Source organism: Gorilla gorilla, chromosome 1 (genome assembly GCF_029281585.2).
Source record: "Gorilla gorilla gorilla isolate KB3781 chromosome 1, NHGRI_mGorGor1-v2.1_pri, whole genome shotgun sequence".
NCBI classification, from domain to species: domain Eukaryota; kingdom Metazoa; phylum Chordata; class Mammalia; order Primates; family Hominidae; genus Gorilla; species Gorilla gorilla.
This window is the reverse complement of record NC_073224.2, coordinates 227,610,288-227,630,223: the sequence shown is the minus strand read 5'-3', so window position 1 is coordinate 227,630,223 and position 19,936 is coordinate 227,610,288. Positions and strand designations below refer to the sequence as shown.

At 44.5% G+C, this 19,936-nt stretch overlaps 1 protein-coding gene across 1 annotated transcript; it reads right to left on the bottom strand.

Annotated features, from left to right (window-relative positions):
• Window positions 1–8,369: 8,369 nt before the first annotated feature.
• Window positions 8,370–11,171, bottom strand: LOC129533087 (PRAME family member 10-like). Its single transcript, XM_055384807.2, has 3 exons — window positions 10,885–11,171; window positions 9,910–10,488; window positions 8,370–8,928 (listed from the first exon to the last, which is right to left on the bottom strand). Exons 1-3 carry the CDS (start codon window positions 11,169–11,171, stop codon window positions 8,370–8,372), a joined length of 1,425 nt encoding a protein of 474 aa, XP_055240782.2.
• Between the last annotated feature and the right edge of the window lie 8,765 nt (window positions 11,172–19,936).

Below are 19,936 nucleotides of genomic sequence, written 5' to 3'. Positions count from 1 at the left end.
GGTTTCTCAAAAAGCCAAAAACAGGAGGCGGGAGGGAGAAGAGATTCGATTCTAAGTCTCCTACTGCCGGGTTCTACGTGGAGAAGCTGACTGCAGCTCGAGGCCAGAAATGCGGCCACAACAGCTCAGTCTTCATCTCTTCACAAAATGGCTCCCAACAAGAATTCTGAAATGACGTAAAGAAAAGCACAATCAACATTTTTGAAATAAGGACAAAACTGCATTTAGAAAAAAAAGATCAAAGCTTGAAACTGTTCTTATAAAAAAAGAAAAAAGGACAGGATATAGCGCTGCGCTGTCGTAGGCTGCACTGTCACCATTCTAGATCGGCTGACTGTAGGTCAGATGGGAGTTTCCTTACAGAAATTAGTGACTTACCAGATCTGGACTCAGTTTGCAGGGTGCTCAGACCTCAGGAAGAACCAAGCAGGAACTCCAGGCTTGAAGACTTTGGGTCTCTCCTGCGGGTCTTTAGAAGCTTTTATTGACCTTCCTAATCACAACTCCCACCCACGCCCTTCCACGTATGCACTGCTAGCTTCCAATCAAAAAGCAATATCTGATTGCATTTCTGAAGCTCCACCCAGCTAATCCTGATTGGGTTTTTGGCTTTCCGCAGATGAATGGATTTAACCAGATATCCATTCATATCACATATCCATATTCATTTCATGAATGGAGAAATTGACAGCATTAGGGATAGAATGGAAGTCAAGAATTCATTCATTTAAGGCCAGCTGAGTTGGCTTATGCTGGTAATCCCAGCACTTTGGGAGGCCAAGGCAGGCGGATCACCTGAGATCAGGAGTTCAAGACAAGCTTGGCCAATATGGTGAAACCCTGTCTCTACAAAAATACAAAATTAGCCGGGCATGATGGCGGCTGCCTGTAATCCAGATTCTTGGGAGGCTGAGGTGGGAGAATTGCTTGAACCCAGGAGGCTGAGGTTGCAGTGAGCTGAGATTGCACATTGCCCTCCAGACTGGGTGACACAGGGAGACTCTGTCAAAAAAAAAAAAAAAAAAAAAAATAGAATGCCTTCATTCATGAACTCCATAAGCACTGATGGAATTTTACTGATATGTCACCTTCATAGTCCTGAGTGTGAGGCAGGGAAGGGCTTGATCTGTTCTGGACATTAGACAGAAAAATAAAACCTGAGAGTAGTGTTGTTGGGAGATCTTTGGCCACATCAAAATTATAAAAATGCTTTATAGTTAAAATAGCTTTATAAAAACAGAGAAGTCATCCCTACAAAATACGAATAAAAATCTCCATGTATGGAATGGTCTTGCGGGTTTTATATCACCTAAGGTAGCAGGAAATATGCTCATTCTGGTGGAAGAGAGGTGCTACTGAGGGTGTCAGTGGTCTCAGGGTTTAGGTTAAGGCTTCTCTGGAAGAAATTGAAACCATACATATAAACTTTGTGAATTTAATCAGTGAAGAAGGAGGGGGAGAAACAAAAATAAACCAAGCTTGCAACACATTCAGCATTCATCATGAGGTCAGCTTGAACTGCTTCCTCATGGTTGCTGGCAGCCTACTGTCCCAAAATCATGTAGACTTTAAATTACAGTTCCCCTTAACTGTCCTGCAGACAACAATTTAAGCATTGTGAAGCATTAACTTTTTCATTTGACATATTCTTTCAGGTTCTGCATGTCAGTGAAACTACTGATGCCAGGTGATCTGAAGGGCCCTGCAAGGCACCAACTCACCAAAGAATGCAGTTTCAACATCCCGATGACTTCATACTTCTTACCGCTACACCAACTTTCCAGCCGCTTGCTATCTGGGATCCACTGGAAACCCTCAGTACTCCTTGGGGAGATGAATTTGAGGATCTCCTCCTAGCTCATCATTCAGCCACCCTGTGATCATTAAACTCTGCTGCAAACCCTGCTGTCTCAGAATATTGGTCAGCTACTGTGCAGCATGCATAGGAACCTGATGGTCCTGTAATAAAATCATGCCAAAATTACCAATCTTATCATGAATTTAGCATCCTCAATTGCTACCCAACTGTGTATGAAATCAGGTTGTAATATTAGCTGTGATCCTTCCCTTTCATCTAAATGACTCCATAGCCAGCAATTGCTTTGGTTAGTGAGAGTGGCTACATTTTGAACAGAAGATATTAGAAAGTATTTGGTTTGAGTGGTGAAAGTACCTAACAACATAGAATATAGGTTTGATAATTTTGTGTTAACAGAAAACAAAACCAAGTCTCAGTCAATGGAAGAAGATCAAATAAAGTCTTGTTCCATTGTCTTGGAAAAGCTGTCTACGAGGTGATGATGTCTGCTTCTAGGGAAGGCTTTTCCTTGGATATCCTCAATTTTAAGTCACCTGGTACAGTCCCATCCAATGCTGCTAATGGGCAGATTTTCCTTGGTGTCATTTCTGAAGACGCAAACTCCAAACGCTAGGGCATGAAGGTCTAAGCATCACTGAAAGCCTCCTTCACCTACTGGAAATAGTCTTTCAAATACTGCATCACGGTCTTGCAGTATTGAGTCACATTGTTACTGAATGATGGGCTCACTCTCCTAAGTGCATAGAAGCCAATACTATGACACTATCTTTTGAGAAAAGAAAAAAGATTCAGCTGGGTGTGGTGGCCCACATCTATAATCCCAGCCCTTTAGGAGGCTGAGGCAGGCAGATCACGAGGTCAGGGGTTCAAGACCAGCCTGGCCAACATGGTGAAATCCTGTTTCTGCTAAAAATACAAAAATTAGCTGGGTGTGATGGGGTGCGCCCATAATTCCAGCTACTCAGGAGGCTGAGGCAGGAGGATCTCTTGAACCTGGGAGGTGGATTTTGCAGTAAGCTGACATAGCACCACTGTACTCCAGCCTGAGCAACAGAGACTCAGTCTCAAAAAAATATTAATAATAATAATCCAGTTTTCTTTGTTACTTTTGCTAATTTTAGTTTCAAGATACCATTTGTTCTTGAATACCTTTGCAGAATACCAAGGATAATGAAGTTAATGGTAGTGCCATTGAATCTGTAAAATTGTACCTGTGTGATCACCTGCCTAGTAAACTGAGGTTTCCTACCATTGGAGATTTCTCCAGAGATGCCCCAGAAAGGCAACACACTTTATAATCATTTATTTGCTATGACTGTGGCATCAGCCTTTGTAAAATGGTAAGCTACAACCCATCCTGCAAACAGACAGACAATCACAAGAATTGTAGCCTTTTTACCTGGCTCACTGTTATGATTGATCCATGACATTCCTCTTTCTTACAGCTAGATGTGTGTATGTCCATCTATTCATATCTATATCTATATCTATTTCCTTTTATTACCATGATTCACTTCCACTCCCCTTTCCATAGATAGCCACTCTACTCTTTGACTTAACCTTGAATTTGGATGTGACCTTATAGGATATAAGTATATGGAAAGTATATAGAATATATACTGGCATTTCATATGTGTATTTATTTTAATCCACATGTGTGCTATAGTGTATGGTGCTACAGAAGACGGCCTGAAAATTAATTGTCCAGTCCTGGACACTGGAGAGTGAATGAACATGCTGCTATAGTTAATTTTCTTTCTTTTCTTCTTTTTTGGAGATGGAGTCTCACTCTGTTGCCAGGCTGCTGGAGTGTAATGACATGATCGCGATTCACTGCAACCTCCACCTCCTGGGTTTGAGCGATTCTCTTGCCTCAGCCTCCACTCTACCTGGGATTACAGGCACCCGCCACCATGCCTGGCTATTTTTTCTATTTTTATTAGGATAGGGTTTCACCATATTGGCCAGGCTGGTCTCGAACCCCTGACCTCAGGTGATCCACCCACCTCACCCTCCCAAAGTGCTGGTACTATGGGCATGAGCCATCTTGTCCGGCCTTGTTATAATTAAGATTTTCAGAACAACAGGGTGAGTGAAGGCTTATAATCAACTTAACTATAGACCTTGGTCTCTTACCAAATTTTTAATAATATATCTTTCAAATATAATAAGAATAAAAGTATTGCTTGCCCTATGTCAAATCCAGCTTAAAGTAATTAAATAGATTAACTCATAGCACTCTGTGAAATCAATATTGTGATTATTCCTTTTTATGGGTGAGTGAGCTGGGGCACAGAGGTTAAGTAAGTTGGATAAGATCACACAGCCATTGGCCACCGAGCCTGATTTGAACCTAAATTAATCAATCTGGATCTGGAATCTTTACTACTAACCAAAGTATCTACATGCCTCTAAATCCTAAGGTGCTGAGGGTCTTACCTTGTTTCATATCTCAGTAGGAAGGGAGCTAATGTTTCTCCATTACATCTGATGTTTAATGCAAATTTTTAATATATAATATTTCATTTTCCAAAATATGTTATTATACATTTACTTTGATTTTTCTGCAATTCTTTTCTGCATTTTTTAGGAACCTTGCTTTCCCTCCTTTAATTTGTTAGTGTGGTGAATTATGCATAGATTTTTCTGAGATTGTCTGGCATTCCTGGAATGGCCATTATATATTACTTTCTTTTCCTTTTTTTTTTTTTTTTAAGACCCAGTTTCACTCTTGCTGCCCAGGCTGGAGTGCAATGGCGTGATCTCGGCTGACTGCAAATCTGCCTCCTGGGTTCAAGGGATTCTCCTGCCTCAGCCTCCTGAGTAGCTTGGATTACAGGCACCCACCGCCACACCTAGATAATTTGGTATTTTTAGTAGAGATGGGTTTTCTCCATTTTGGTGAGGCTGGTCTCAAACTCCCGACTTCGTGTGATCCACCCACCTTGGCCTCCCAAAGTGCTGGGATTACAGGCGAGATTCAGAATGCCTGGCCTATATAATACTTTCTAATGCACTGTTGCATTTATTAGCTGACATTTTAGTAAGAACTTTGCTGTCTTGCTCCAGATCACAGAAAAAAAGGCTTTCAATTTCCACATTCAGTATGATGTTGGCTGTGGGTGTGTGAAAAATACCCTTTATTATTCTCAGGTGTTTTGTGGAGAGTTTTATCATAAAGAGATGTTGGCCAGTTGCAGTGGCTCACCGGTGAAACAGTGAAAAGCCTTCTCTACTAAACATACAAAAAAAAATTAGCTAGGCATGGTGGTGTGTGCCTGTAACCCCAGCTACTCAGCAGGCTGAGTCAGGAGAATCGATTGAACCTGGGAGGTGGAGGTTGCAGTGAACTGAGATTGCACCACTGCACTCCAGCCTAGGTGAAAGAGTGAGGCTCTGTCTCAAAAAAAAAAAAAAAAAAATCCCTTCAGGACAAAACCTTGTTCACTCGTGGTCTATATTTAATGTGCTTCCACTAGAAGTGAGAAATTCTCATAGTTTACATAATATTTTAAAATTATCAATCACTCCAAAGGCATATCTACTATTTGTAAAAGTATTAACTACTTTGTCTTTGACGATATTACAAGCTCTAGTAGGGGTGTATCTTACTGTAAATTGTTCTGATATAAACTCTAAAATAAATGCAACAGAATTAACCAACTTTTAAAACAGGAAAAATAGGCTGGGAGCGGTGGCTCACGTCTGTAATCCAGCACTCTGGGAGGCCAAGTCAGGCAGATCACAAAGTCAGAAGATGGAGACCATCTTGGCCAACATAGCGAAACCCCATCTCTACTAAAAAATATAAAAATTAGCCAGGCATGGTGGCACAGGCCTGTAATCCCAGCTACTTAGGAGGCTGAGACAGGAGAATCATTTCAACTACAGAGTCAGAGGTTAGAGTGAGCTGAGATCTCGCCACTGCACTCCAACCGGGGTAGCAGAGTGAGACTCCGTCTCAAAAAAAAAGAAGGCCGGTCGCGGTTGTGGCTCACGCCTGTAATCCCAGCACTTTGGGAGGCCAAGGCAGGCAGATCACTAGGTCAAAAGATTGAGACCATCCTAGCCAACATGGTGAAACCCCATCACTACTAAAAAATAAAAAAATTAGCTGGGCATGGTGGCGTCCGCCCGTAGTCCTAGCTACTCAAGAGGCTGAGGCAGGAGAATCGCTTGAACCCAGGAGGAGGAGGTTGCAGTGAGCCAAGATCGCGCCACTGCACTCCAACCTGGTGACAGAGCGAGACTCCATCTCAAAACAAACAAACAAAAACAAAACAACAAAAAAAAAACCCCAAAAAGCTGGAAAAATAAATTCTGAAAGAATTTCCATCTCTATGAGTTCATCTTCAGAAGTGATAGCATTTCCTGCTTGGCATTTTTCTCCTACATTTTTGGCATAAAATCTATCAACAAAAAGTATAAACCCAGGTTTGTGTAATAGAATGTTACACAATATTCATACTTTCCTCAGGCTTTTTCCACCCTGCTGTAGTCATTCACTTTTAGGCTTTCCCAGGTCCTAATACATTTGTGTCAACTGATATAAACCAGGTAACCCACAGTCACAGCCTCCTGCGAGGATTCTAATTTACTCAGTAGATCGGTGCAGTGACTCACAACTGTAATCCCAGCACTTTGAGAGGCTGAGGCGGGAGGATCACTTGAGGCCAGAAGTTCAAAACCAACCTGGGGAACATTGCAAAACTCTGTCTCTGAACAAATAAAAATAAAAATCCAACAGAAAATAATGGATACTACGGAGAATATGAGAAATGAGAACCGTGGTACAACATTGGTAGTTATGTAAATTAGTACAGCTACTATGAAAAAGAGTATGGAGTTTCCTCTAAAAAATAAGAATAGGATTATCATATGAACCATAAATCCCACTGCTGGATATATATCCAAAATTAAATAAATACATCCAGGAGATATCTACACTACCATGTTGGTCAGGCTGGTCTCGAACTCCTGACCTCAAGTAATCCACCTGCCTCAGCCTCCCAAAATTCTGGGATTACAGGCGTACACCACTGCACCCAGCCTGCACTCCCCTATTTATTGCAGCATTATCCACAATAGCCAAAATATGGAATCAAACAAAGTGTCCATCAACAGATGAATGGATCAAGAAAATGTGGTAAATACACACAATAGAATATCATTCAGCCATAACATGAATGAAATCCTGTCATCTGCAACAACATGGATGGAACTGGAGGGCATTACGTTAAGTGAAGTAAGCCAGCTACAGAAGACAAACATGGCATCTTCTCACTCATATTTGGGAATTAAAAACACGAAACTTAAAAATAGTAAAATGACTGTTATCAGAAGCTAGGAAGGGTACTGGGAAACGGATAATAAGAAGGGGATGGTTAATGGGAATAAAAACACAGATAGGAATAAGATCCAGGGTTCAGTAGCACAATAGGGCAAATCATGTTGACAATAGTTCATAGTAAATTTCTACATAATTAAAACAATGGAATTGGAATGTTGCTAACACAAAGAAATGATAAATTCTTGAGATGGTGGCTATCCCTGTTACCATGATTTGAACATTACACATTTTATGCTTATATCAGAATTTCAGGCCAGGTGCAGTGGCTCATGTCTACAATCTGAGCACTTTGGGAGGCTGAGGCGGATGGTGTGCCTGAGGTCAGGAGTTCAAGACCAGCCTGGTCAACATGGTGAAACCCCCCTTTCTACAAAAAATACAAAAAGTAGCCAGGCATGGTGGCGGGTCCCTGTAGTCCCAGCTACTCAGGAGGCTGAGGCAGGAGAATTGCTTGAACCCAGGAGGCAGATTTCTAGAGACCTCTGATGTATAAATGTCTAAAACAGGTTGATCAATCATGGAAGACACCAGAAAGTTTCCATTCAGGTTCCATTTATTTTTGACATTTTTAAATAATCATCCTTGCAGGGGTAACTCCTGCATCACTCTAGAACTTCAGGTTCTATTTCTGACTCTAGGACACAGGTCCCTGAAGGCTTCATCAATGCCAAGTCAGCATTTTTACCCAGTCCTACCCCTGGCTGAGTCACCTTTGTTTTTCCACTCACAGTGAGCACGTGCCTCAAATATGTGGCTGTGTGCTTCCTTTAAGAAGCGGCTGACCGGGCCCTGCTGCCCACACCTGTAAACCTGGCACTGTGGAAGGCCAAGGTGGTCAGATCACTTGAGGTCAGGAGTTTGAGGTCAGCCTTCGCCAACATCGTGAAGCCCTGTCTCTACTAAAAATACAAAAATTAGCCGGGCGTGGGGGCATACACCCATAACACCAGCTACTTGGGAGGCTGAGGCAGGAGAATCACTTGAACCCAGGAGGTGGTGCTTGGCAGTGAGCTGAGATTGTGCCACTGCACTTCATCCTGAGGGACACAGTGAGACTCTGTCTCAAAAAAATAAAATAAAATAAAATAAAATAAAAACTATAAAAAATAAAACAAAAATTAAAAAAATGCACCCATGTACAATATTTTAGTTCCCAAGTGTCCAGAAGAAAGCTTATCCATCCCATGAACCAGGCCTTCCCTAGGAGCAAAGATGGAAGTCCACTTTCTCAGATGGCCATGAGCCACAGGTAGGGCAAGGGACGGGACCAAAGAAGATCCTCTTGGGCTGCCTGACTTCCCTGAGTGTACGCATCAGCTCAGCCCGAATTGGGATGAGGATCTCCCAGTTGACATGACCCTTGTAGTCAAGACTCTCCAGAGGGGCAGGATACAACTCCAGGCCTAACTTGCTCAGCCCGCCTGTGTGACGCAGCAGGTCTTTCAGAGCATTTGTGGAGGTCTCATTTCCATGAAAGTTGAAGGTGGTGAGCTGGGAACAGTGGCTCAGGGCAGGCAGGAGTACCCTGAGTTGGGGGTCCTGGATCCGACAGTTCTCTAAGACGAGGATCTCGAGAGTAGCAGCAACTTTCTCCAGCAGAACTCCAAGGGGCTCAAGATGGGTGGTCCACATTAGGATATGAATCAGACGCAGCTCCTTTAGCTGACTGAGGCTTGGGTACTGAGACAGACACTCCATGTCCCGATCAGTTAGGTAAGCATCACTGAATATAAAGGCCCCCAAGGGGTTCTTGAGGTACCTGGAGAGAGCAAGAAGTTAGTTATGGGCAATGGTGCCAGTTAGAGGAGGGGGCTGGGAAATAATCTCAATGGTAAACTTGAAGTGGGCATTGAGTAATTCTGCACCTTACTACCACACAGGTGTTATAGTAACTGCAACGGGGAAGCCTGTTTCACCCAAGCACAAGTTTGTTCCCATCATCAGATGATGGTCTGCGTGCAAGGTGCTGCCTGATGAAGACTCAGATCATCCAGGGGCAGCTCCATTTTAGGCTCAGTCCTTTCACCCTTGCCTGTGTGATTGGTACCACTCTCACACCTACTCCCTCACCCTCCATCCCAGAAGCATGCACTTCTGATATCAATGATCTTTCCTGGAGTTCAAAACAACGTTTTACAAACAGGGAATTAGAGTAGTTTACTAAGCTGCTGAAGACAGAGCTGCTACTGTGAAATGCACAGGTTAGATGTACTTTCTCTTTTTTTTTTTTTTTTTTTTTTTTTTTGAGGCAGTCTCACATTGTAACCTAGGCTGGAGTGTAGTGGCACCAACTCAGCTCACAGCAGCCTCCACTTCCCTTGCCTCAGTCTCCCAAGCAGCTGGGATTACAGGTGCTTACACCCGGCCACACCTTCCCTTCTTTCATACCATCCTCTGTATGAAGAATATGTTTTCATCGTATTAACTTTATACACTGTTCCTCACAAGGAGTTCACAAATGCACCCTCCCTAGATCTGAACCCTCAACTAACCGGCTCCCTACACACCTCTCTCTGTGGCATCTACCCCAGGCCATCCCTCTGCCCTTATGTGAGTGGTCTTGTGATACCCACTTCAGGATATAGAGCACTGAAGAGCATAATGAGTTGACATTCTAGCATCCCATTCCCTGTGACATCACCGGTGGCTGGCACACAGTAGATGCCCACTAACATTTACTGTGAAAAAGAACATAAGTCTGTGGTATGGTCTGCAGAGAAAGCTCACCATCATTTCTTACCTGAGCAGGTGCTCCAGGTGCTCTTTGATATTACTGATCTTTTTTATATAAAGCATCTGGGGGTAGTACAGGCAGAGGAATGGAGAGTCCAAGTCAGGAATGCATGGCCACTGGATGCTCACGTATAATTCACGCTCATAACCGAAGGCTAAAAAGAGTTCACGAAGATTGCTCATCTGGCTCAGGTAAGGGGCAAACTTTCCTGTTTTATTCAGAGAGGACTTTTTCCAGACTTCCAACTCCTGGATACTGTCTGGGTATATCCTTTCCAATAAATTGCAGAAACTTGAAGTGGACATTGAGTAATTCTGCACCTTATTACAACACAGGTGCACTAGACCTCTTCTGTAGTGGATCCACCCACAAAGGTAGCTCAGGCATTCATCCAGTGTACTTTCCTTTAGGCAGAGGTCTATGAACACCTTCAAGGGCTGGCACTCTCCCATCCTTGGACAGTCCTCCACTGTCTGCCTCTTACTCATGGCCTCTGGGGAGCAGGAGAGGACCCTGGCTCCAGACCATATGGTCCAGAAATTCTCATCAACATCCCTCAAATCCAGCACTTGAAGTTTCCACCGCCTGTGAGTAACATAGGGGAAAAGCTCAGAATGTAGGCAAGGACCCACCCCTGACCTGAGCTTTCACTCCACATCCAGGACATCAGTCAGCTGCTCCTGTCCTCAGTGCTCCTCCTTCTGTCTCTTCTCCATCGGGTTCCCCCTTGGATTCTGCCTGGTATCCACTTCTAGTACCTTTACTTTCTGCTGGGAGGAAGCAGGCTCCTGTTTCCTCAGTGGACACTGTATGGTGAGCAGACCTTTCCCAGAGGATCTGGGCAATGGTCAAGGCCTCTCATGGGCACCGTCAGAAGCCTCTGAGTCACCCTAGCTCCCCAACCCCACCACTCCTCCTGAGCCAACTGTCCCTTCCCTGGATGCCTGGACCCTTCCCCGCAAGCCACATGAGTCACCTCACCTGGGGCGAACCTTCTGGGCCACCAGTGTATCAAGTCCCCTCAGGACAGCTTGCAAGGTCTCCAGATGAGGTGTCTTCATCAGGGATCCCAGAGGGAGGCAGAGGAAGGGCCAGGCCTGCACCATCAGCTTCAGGGCCTCAAAATGTCTCATGCTGAAGGCCTCCATGAACATCAGAGGGAAGACCTCCCTGGGCAGCTCATCCAGGGTGAAGATGGTCAAGAACTGGTTCCTCAGCAGGTTCTGCCCTGCCAGCTCCAGCAGTCTGGGTGGGGCCTGGAGGCTCATTCTGACAAATCTCCGAGGAAAAACTCTAGAGGACAATCAAGTGAAAAGGCAAGTTTCTCGGGCCATTCCCCAGCAACCCCCACTTCTCCTAGGGCCAAAGTCATTTCTCTAGCATGTGTGAAAGAGCCCTCAGTTTACTCCAATTCCATTCTGCAATAAGTGGCCACAGAGGCATAGTTCTACCCTTCTGGTACCAAGAAGAGTGTGTCCCAACCTCTAAAGTGCAGGCAAGATCACTCCTAGTCCATGAATTATTAGCCACTGTTGCAATAAACTCATAGCACTGGGAAATGTTACCGAGGATCTCTGAAGCTCGGATCTCATGCCCAGCTAATCTTTTATTTTTTCACTTTTTGTAAAGACAGTGGGTTTCACTATGTTGTCCAGGCTGGTCTTGAACTCCTAGACTCAAACATTCCACCCGCCTTGGCCTCCCAAAGTACTGGGATTACAGGCGTAATCCTCTTCCCGGGCTCATTATTGAAAATTTCAGCGAGAAGCTTTGAAAGCTATGTGACAGTGTTATGCATCATTCGCAAGACACAGATGTTTCCAATACACACCTCTTACACATGTTCAAAATGAACCACTTTGGCTGTGCGCCGTGACTCACACCTGTAATCCCAGCACTTTGGGAGGCAGAGGCATTGGATCATCTGAGTTCAGGAGTTTGAGACCATCCTGGCCAACATGGTAAAACACTACCTCTACTAAAATTACAAAAATTAGCCAGGTGCAGTGGTCTGCGCCTATAGTCCAAGCTACTAAGGAGGCTGAGGCAGGAGGATCACTTAAACCCAGGAGGCATAGGTTGCAGTTAGCTGAGATTATACCACTAAAATGCAGCCTGGGAAATTGGCTAGATTCAAAAAAGAGAGAGAGAGAGAACTACATTGGATTAGACTTCTTAAGCTCCATCCAGTTAATCATGATTGGATTTTGTCTTTCTTCCAGATTAACTATCAAATTAGATATTCATCCATGAAAGTGAAATATTTAGGGATATGGTGAAAGTCCAGGACTCATTCACTGATTTACTCCACAAACATGGAATTTTACTAATATGTGTCCTTTGTAGTTCTGAGTGTGAGAAAGGGAAGAGTTGAATCTCTTCCTGACATTAGACAGAAAGAAAAAAACTTGAAAGTATCTTTGTTGAGAGATCCTTGGCCACATCAAATTTATCAAAATATTTCAGAGTTAAAACAGTTTTACAAAGATAGACATGACAGTCCCTAAGAAAACACAGTAGAAATCTTCACGAATCCAATGATCACCTGGGTGGTATAATTTAATTTTTTTCGTGTCGAAGGAGCTGAGTCTCACTTCATCACCCAGGCTGGAGTGCAGTGGTGCCATCTCGGCTCACTGTAACCTCTGCCTCCCAGGTTCAAGTGATACTTATGCTTCAGCCTTCCATGTGGCTGGGATTACAGGCATGCACCTCTACACCCATGTCTCCGTTTGTGTGGAAGAGTTACAATGAGGATGTGATTGGTTTAAAATTAAGGTCAAAGATCCTCTTTGGTTGAGATTTTTTTTCTTTAATAGGGTCTCACAATGTTGCCCAAGCTGGAGTACAGCAGTGGTGTGAGCATGGCTCACTGCAGCCTCAATCTTCTGGGCTCAATTGTTTCTCCCATGTCAGCAACCCATACAGTTGGGAAGACAGATGCATGCTACCATGCCCGGCTAATTAAAAAATATGTATATTTTGTAGAGGCCAAGCACCAGTGGCTCATGGCTGTAATCCCAGCACTTTGGGAGGCCAAGGCAGGTGGATCACTTGAGGTCAGGAGTTTGAGACCAACCTGGCCAGCATGTGAAACCCCACCTCTACTAAAAATACAAAAATTAGCCAGGCAAGTTGGCAGTTGGATGTAATACCAGATACTCAGGAGGCTGAGGCATGAGAATTGCTTGAGCCTGGGAGGCAGAGGTTGCAATGATTTGAGATCGTGCCACTGCACTCCAGCCTTGGAAACAGAGCGAGACTCCATCCCCCCTTCAATAAAGAATATTTTATAGAGATGGGTTTTTGCTGTGTTGTCCAGGTTGGTCTGAAACCCCTGGGCTGAAATGATCCTCCTGCCTTGGTCTCCCAAAGTGTTGGGGTTAAAGGCATGAGTCACTGCTCCCTTCAAGAATTTTGAAATGACATAAACCAAAGCACAATCCAATTTTTTGAAATAAAGACAAAACTGCATTTAGAGGAAAAAATGCAAAGCTTCAAATTGTTCATATGAGAAAAAAAACAAAACAGGATATAACTCTATGCCATCTTAGGCTGCACTGTCACCATCCCAGATCAGCTGACTGTAGGTCAGATGGGAGTGTCCTTACAGAGAGATTAGTGACTTACAGATCTGGACTCAGTTTGCAGGGTGCTCAGACCTCAGGAAGAACCAAGCAGGAACTCCAGGCTTGAAGACTTTGGGTCTCTTCTGTGGGTCTTTAGAAGCTTTTATTGACCTTTCTAATCACAACTCCCACCCACACCCCTCCACGTATCCACTGCTAGCTTCCAATCAACAAGTGATATCTGATTGCATTTGTGAAGCTCCACCCAGTTAATCCTGATTGGGTTTTTGGCTCTCCCCAGATTAATGGATTGAATCAGATATCCATTCATATCAGATATCCGTATTAAGTTCATGAATCAAGAAATTGACAGTGTTAGGGATAGGGTGGGAATCAAGAATGCATTCATTCAAGACCGGGCAAGGTGGCTCACTCCTGTAATCCCAGCACTTTGGGAGGACAAGTTGGGTGGGTCACCTGAGTTCAGACATTCAAGATGAGCCAGGCCAACAAGGTGAAACCCCGTCTCTACAAAAATACAAAAATTAGTCACAGATGATGGCGCATGCCTGTAATCCAGCTACTCAGGAGGCTGAGGTGGGAGAATCGCTTGAACCCAAGAGGCAATGGTTGCAGTGAACCAAGATTGCACCATTGCACTCCACTCTGGGTGACAGAGGGAGACTTTGTCGGAAAAAAAAATTCATTCATTCATGAACTTCACAAACACTGATGGAATTTCACTAATATGTGACCTGCATAGTCCTGAGTTTGAGGCAGGGAAGGGTCTAATCTTTCCCAGATATTAGACAGAAAACTAAAATCTGAAAGTAGTATTGTTGGGAGATCTTTGGCCACATCAAAATCACAAAAATGTTTTATAGTTAAAATAGCTTTATAAAAACAGAGGAGTCGTCCCTACAAAATCAGAATAAAAATCTCCATGTATTGAATGGTCTTGTGGGTTTTATATCACCTAAGGTAGCAATTTTTTCACTCCTGCTGGTGGAAGAGAGGTGCCACTGAGGGCTTGAGTGGTCTCAGGGCTTAGGTTAAGGCTACTCTGGAAGAAATTGCAACCATACTTATAAACTTTATAAATTTAATCAGTGAAGAGGGGAGGGGGAGAAACAAACATAAACCAAGCTTGCAGTGCATTCAGCATTCATCATGAGGTCAGCTTGCTCTCTGACCTGCTTCCTCATGGTTGCTGGCAGCCTACTGTCCGAAAATCATGTAGACCTTAGATTATAGTTCCCCTTAACTGCCCTGCAGACAACAATTTAGGCCTTGTAAAACATTAACTTTTTCATTTGACATATTCTTTCAGGTTCTGCATGTCAGTGAAGCTACTGATGGCAGGTGATCTGAAGGGCCCTGCAAGGCACCAACTCACCAAGGAATGCAGTTTTGACATCCTGATGACTTCATACCTCTTACTGCCACCAAACTGCACCAACTTTCCAGCCCCTTGCTATCCATGATCCTCTGAAAACTCTCAGTACTTCTTGGGGAGATGAATTTGAGGGTCTCCTCCCAGCTTTTCATTTTGCCACCCTGTGATCGTTAAACTCTCTGCTGCAAACCCTGCTGTCTCAGAATATTAGTATGCTACTGTGCTGCAGGCATAGGAACCTGACGGTCCTGTAAAAAAGTCATGTCAAAATTACAAAGGGAAGTGAAGGTGGAGGCTGGTCAGGGTTGAGCTGTGTGTTTTAATGGGATCCAGGGAGTGAACCAAGACTTGGTAAACATGTTGGGGGTTATTGAGGGCATGGAGGAGGAATCTTTCCAACATTGCACTGAGGCCCCCTTGGTGTTGACACTTGTGACCAAGAATGAGTCTTCCAAAACAGTGTATGTAATTCTCCTGATTTTTCCTTTCAAAACCTTTGTCTTCCTTTACCTCCCTGAATAATCTCACATCTATTCCCATTGCTTTGCTCATTTCATAATAAAAATCCTTTTTTTTAAAAAAGAATCTCTTTCTCTGTGAAGTAGACCATATATTTTATTGCCACACAAGATGACTAGCCTGGTATTATGGAGAGAAAGGGTCAAAAGGATCCCATTCCCCACCAGCTGGGGGCGATATAAAGGTCCTGGTTATTATTTGTCATATGTGCACCTGCATATTGCCAGTGAAAACTTACAGGTCACATTTTTCAGGAGTCCAAATTAACCACCTGTGGAAGGTCTTATGATTGGCTTACATTCTGTCACTGAGTAAAGAATCTGATCTTGAGTTCATGAGTGCCTCAAACTCTGCAAGTATTGATGAAGCTTCACCCACTGACAGTGAGAAGGACACTGATTTGATTCTGATCATGAAGTTTCACTGGTTATCTTGCAAGGAAAATGTTTAACTTGTTATGTTGTCAGCTAAAGTCAATGATTGTAACCTCTGTATTGTACCTTCCAATGGAAAAAACAAAAACAAAACAAAAACTGAACTCTATTTGAGCCTTGCCAGGTCAGTAAACCAAAAGAAAATTAAAAAAAAAAACTGATAGGAGTCTCATTCCCTTCTTTTAACTTTTCTCACAAAAGCATTCCAACTTGTAACAGACTTTGGAACACACCCACTTTGTTGGTGTGTGTCTTCCACATTGATTCTCACATTTAGCTTCCAATGAAGATTTATTTAATTATTTCTGCCTTAAGAGCCTTACCTTCCACTGACACCAGGTTGCATGGTGACAGTTTGAACTGGGGTGGGATGAAAAAATATTTTTATGAATTTTATTAAATAATCCTTGCATGTCATCTCCATTGAAGAATGAATAGGGTCTTCTCCAAATATGTGCTGAGTATGGATGCATCCAATAAATGAAACTATTGTTTATTTCATATAGTAGAGCTATAGATGCATTCTATTTGCCTCGAGTTTCCAATGAACAAATGTCTAGTTTCAGTAAGTTCTCTGATTATATGGCAGAGGGTAACATTGTCATGTTCTGATTCTGTGTCTATGTCAATACTTACAGCATTTCAGTCTTCATAATGTGTGTCAAATGAAAGAGTTTGATTCTAGGGGGAGTCTGGGACACTACCTAGATTAGACCCGGTTACACTAATGTTTCCTATGCATAGAGATAAGTTACAAGTAATAAAATCAACAATAGTCATAGGCCACCCATTTGCATCTATAGCTTCTGCTCGGTGCCGAGTCATTTAATTATAAATATTAACCAACCATGTGTGAGAGCAGGTTCTACTATTAGTTGTGATCCTTCCCATTCATCTAAATGACTCCATAGGCCAGCAATTGCTTTGGTTAGTGATAGTGGCTAAATTTTGAATAGGAGAACTTAGAAAGTGTTTGCTTTGACTGGTGAAAGTACGCAACAAAATAAAATGTAGGCTTGATCATTTTGTGTTAATACAAAACAAAACCAAGTCTCAGTCAATAGAAGGAGATCAAATGGAGTTTTGTCCCATTTTCTTAAAAAAGCTGTCTACCATGTGATGATGTCTGCTTGTAAGAAAGGCTTTGTTCCTTGGTTATCCTTAATTTTAAGTCACCTGGTATGGTCCCATCCAATGCTGCTCATGGGCAGATTTCCCTTGGTGTCATTTTAAAAGATGAAGTCCCTCTCCCTCTCCCTCTCCCTCCCTCTCCCTCTCCCTCTCCCCATGGTCTCCCTCTCTTTCCACGGTCTCCGTCTGATGCCGAGCTGAAGCTGGACTGTACTGCTGCCATCTCGGCTCACTGCAACCTCCCTGCCTGATTCTCCTGCCTCAGCCTGCCCAGTGCCTGCTATTGCAGGCGCGCACCGCCAAGCCTGACTGGTTTTTGTATTTTTTTGGTGGAGACGGGGTTTTGCTGTGTTGGCCGGGCTGGTCTCCAGCTCCTAACCGCGAGTGATCCGGCAGCCTCGGCCTCCTGAGGTGCCAGGATTGCAGACGGAGTCTCGTTAACTCAGTGCTCAATGTCGCCCAGGCTGGAGTGCAGTGGCGTGATCTCGGCTAGCTACAACCTCCACCTCCCAGCCGCCTGCCTTGGCCTCCCAAAGTGCCGAGATTGTAGCCTCAGCCGACCACCACCCCATCTGGGAAGTGAGGAGCGTCTCTGCCTGGCTGCCCATCGTCTGGGATGTGAGGAGCCACTCTGCCCAGCCGCCATCCCATCTAGGAAGTGAGGAGTGTCTCTGCTCAGCCGCCCATCGTCTGAGATGTGGGGAGCGCCTCTGCCCCGCTGCGACTGCATCTGGGAGGTGAGGAGCGTCTCTGCCCGGCCGCCCCGTCTGGGAAGTGAGGAGCCCCTCCACCCGGCAGCCGCCCCATCTGGGAAGTGAGGAGCCCCTCCACCCGGCAGCCGCCCCGTCTGGGAAGTGAGGAGCGTCTCCATCCTGCAGCCACCCCGTCTGGGAGGGAGGTGCGGATTCAGCCCCCGCCCAGCCAGCCGCCCCGTCAGGGAGGGAGGTGGGGATGCCTCTGCCCGGCCGCCACCCTGTCCGAGAGGGAGGTGGGGGGCGCCTCTGCCCGGCCACCCCTTCTGGGAAGTGAGGAGCCCCTCTGCCTGGCCACCACCCCGTCTGGGAGGTGTACCCAACAGCTCATTGAGAACGGGCCATGATGACGATGGCGGTTTTGTGGAATAGAAAAGGGGGAAAGGTGGGGAAAAGATAGAGAAATCAGATTGTTGCTGTGTCTGTGTAGAAAGAAGTAGACATGGGAGACTTCATTTTGTTCTGTACTGGGAGGGGTTCTTTTGCCTCGGGATGCTGTTGGTCTGTGACCTTGCCCCCAGCCCTGTGCTCTCTGGGGCACGTGCGGTGTCCACTCAGGGTTAAATGGATTAAGGGCGGTGCAAGATGTGCTTTGTTAAACAGATGCTTGAAGGCAGCATGCTCGTTAAGAGTCATCACCACTCCCTAATCTCAAGTACCGAGGGACACAAACACTGCGGAAGGCCGCAGGGTCCTCTGCCTAGGAAAACCAGAGACCTTTGTTCACTTGTTTATCTGCTGACCTTCCCTCCACTATTGTCCTATGACCCTGCCAAATCCCCCTCTGCGAGAAACACCCAAGAATGATCAATTAAAAATAAAAAATAAAAAAATAAAAGATGCAGTCTCCAAATGGTAGGGCATGAAGATCCAGTGATCATCAAAACCCTCCTTCACCAACTGGAAATAGGCTTTGAAAGGTCTTGCAGTACTGAGTCATATTGTTACTGAACGATGGGCTCACTCTCCTAAGTGCAGAGAAAAGCAAAAGAGGCTGGGCATGGTGGCTGACACCTATATTTGCAGCACTTTAGGAGGCCAAGGCAGGCGGATCACAAGGTCAGCGGTTTGAGTCCAGCCTGGCCAATATGGTGAAACCCTGTCTCTATGAAAAATACACAAATTAGCTGGGTATGATGACCCATGCCTGTAATCCCAGCTACTTAGGAGGTTGAGGCAGAAGAATCGCTTGATCCTGTGAGGCAGAGGTTGCAGTGAGCCGAGATTGCACCTCTGCACTCCAGCCTGGGTGACAGAGCAAGACTCCATTTTGGGAAAAAAAATTTATTAAGAGTTAACTGGGCTGGGCATAGTGGCTTATATATATATGTTATATATACCTGTAATCCCAGCACTTTAGGAGGCCAAGGTGGGCAGATCACAAGGTCAGGAGCTCCAGATCAGCCTGACCAATATGGTGAAACTCCCTCTCTATTAAAAATACAAAAATTAGCTGGGCATGGTGGTGCGTGCCTGTAATCCCAGCTACTGGGGAGGCTGAGGCAGGAGAATCACTTGAACCTGGAAGGCCAATGTTGCAGTGAGCTGAGATCATGCCACTGCACTCCAGCCTGGGCAACAGAGCGAGACTCTGTCTCAAAGAAAAAAATAAAAATAAAAATAAAAAAGAGTTAACTGACAAGCAGATAGGAGACAAGTTCTAAACCTGTCTCCCCAATATGGGGATGGTGGAGCAAGCTTGCATCATCTTTCCAACTGGTTTCAGATGATGCCAATTCAAACAGTCCACCTGGCTGTGTTAATAGTTAAGAGGTTAAACCTTTTTCCCATCGGACATGCCTGAGCAATTTGGGCTTTGCGTCATCACCTGTAACAACTTAAGCAATGACTAATCTGTTGGAGTTGATCCTCTGGTTACATGATCAGAGCTAAAAAGTGCAGGGGATACATGAGGTTCTATTATCAATGGCATAGGTTCTCCAGTAAATACTTAATTATCAGTGTTTCTGATTGCAGTTAGTGAAAATAAGATACCTTCTGGGGGATCTGGCTGTGTTTTCCCACAGGGGGTGGTAAAAATTTCATTAAAGTAATCCAGTCTTGCTGGACATGATGGCTCACACCTGTAATCTCAGCACTTTGGGAGGCCGAGGCTGGTGGATCACTTGAGGCCAGGAGTTGAGCAGCCTGGGCAACATGGTGAAACCCCATTATTTACTAAAAATACAAAAATTAGCTGGGTGTGGTGGTATACCTGTAATCCCAGCTACT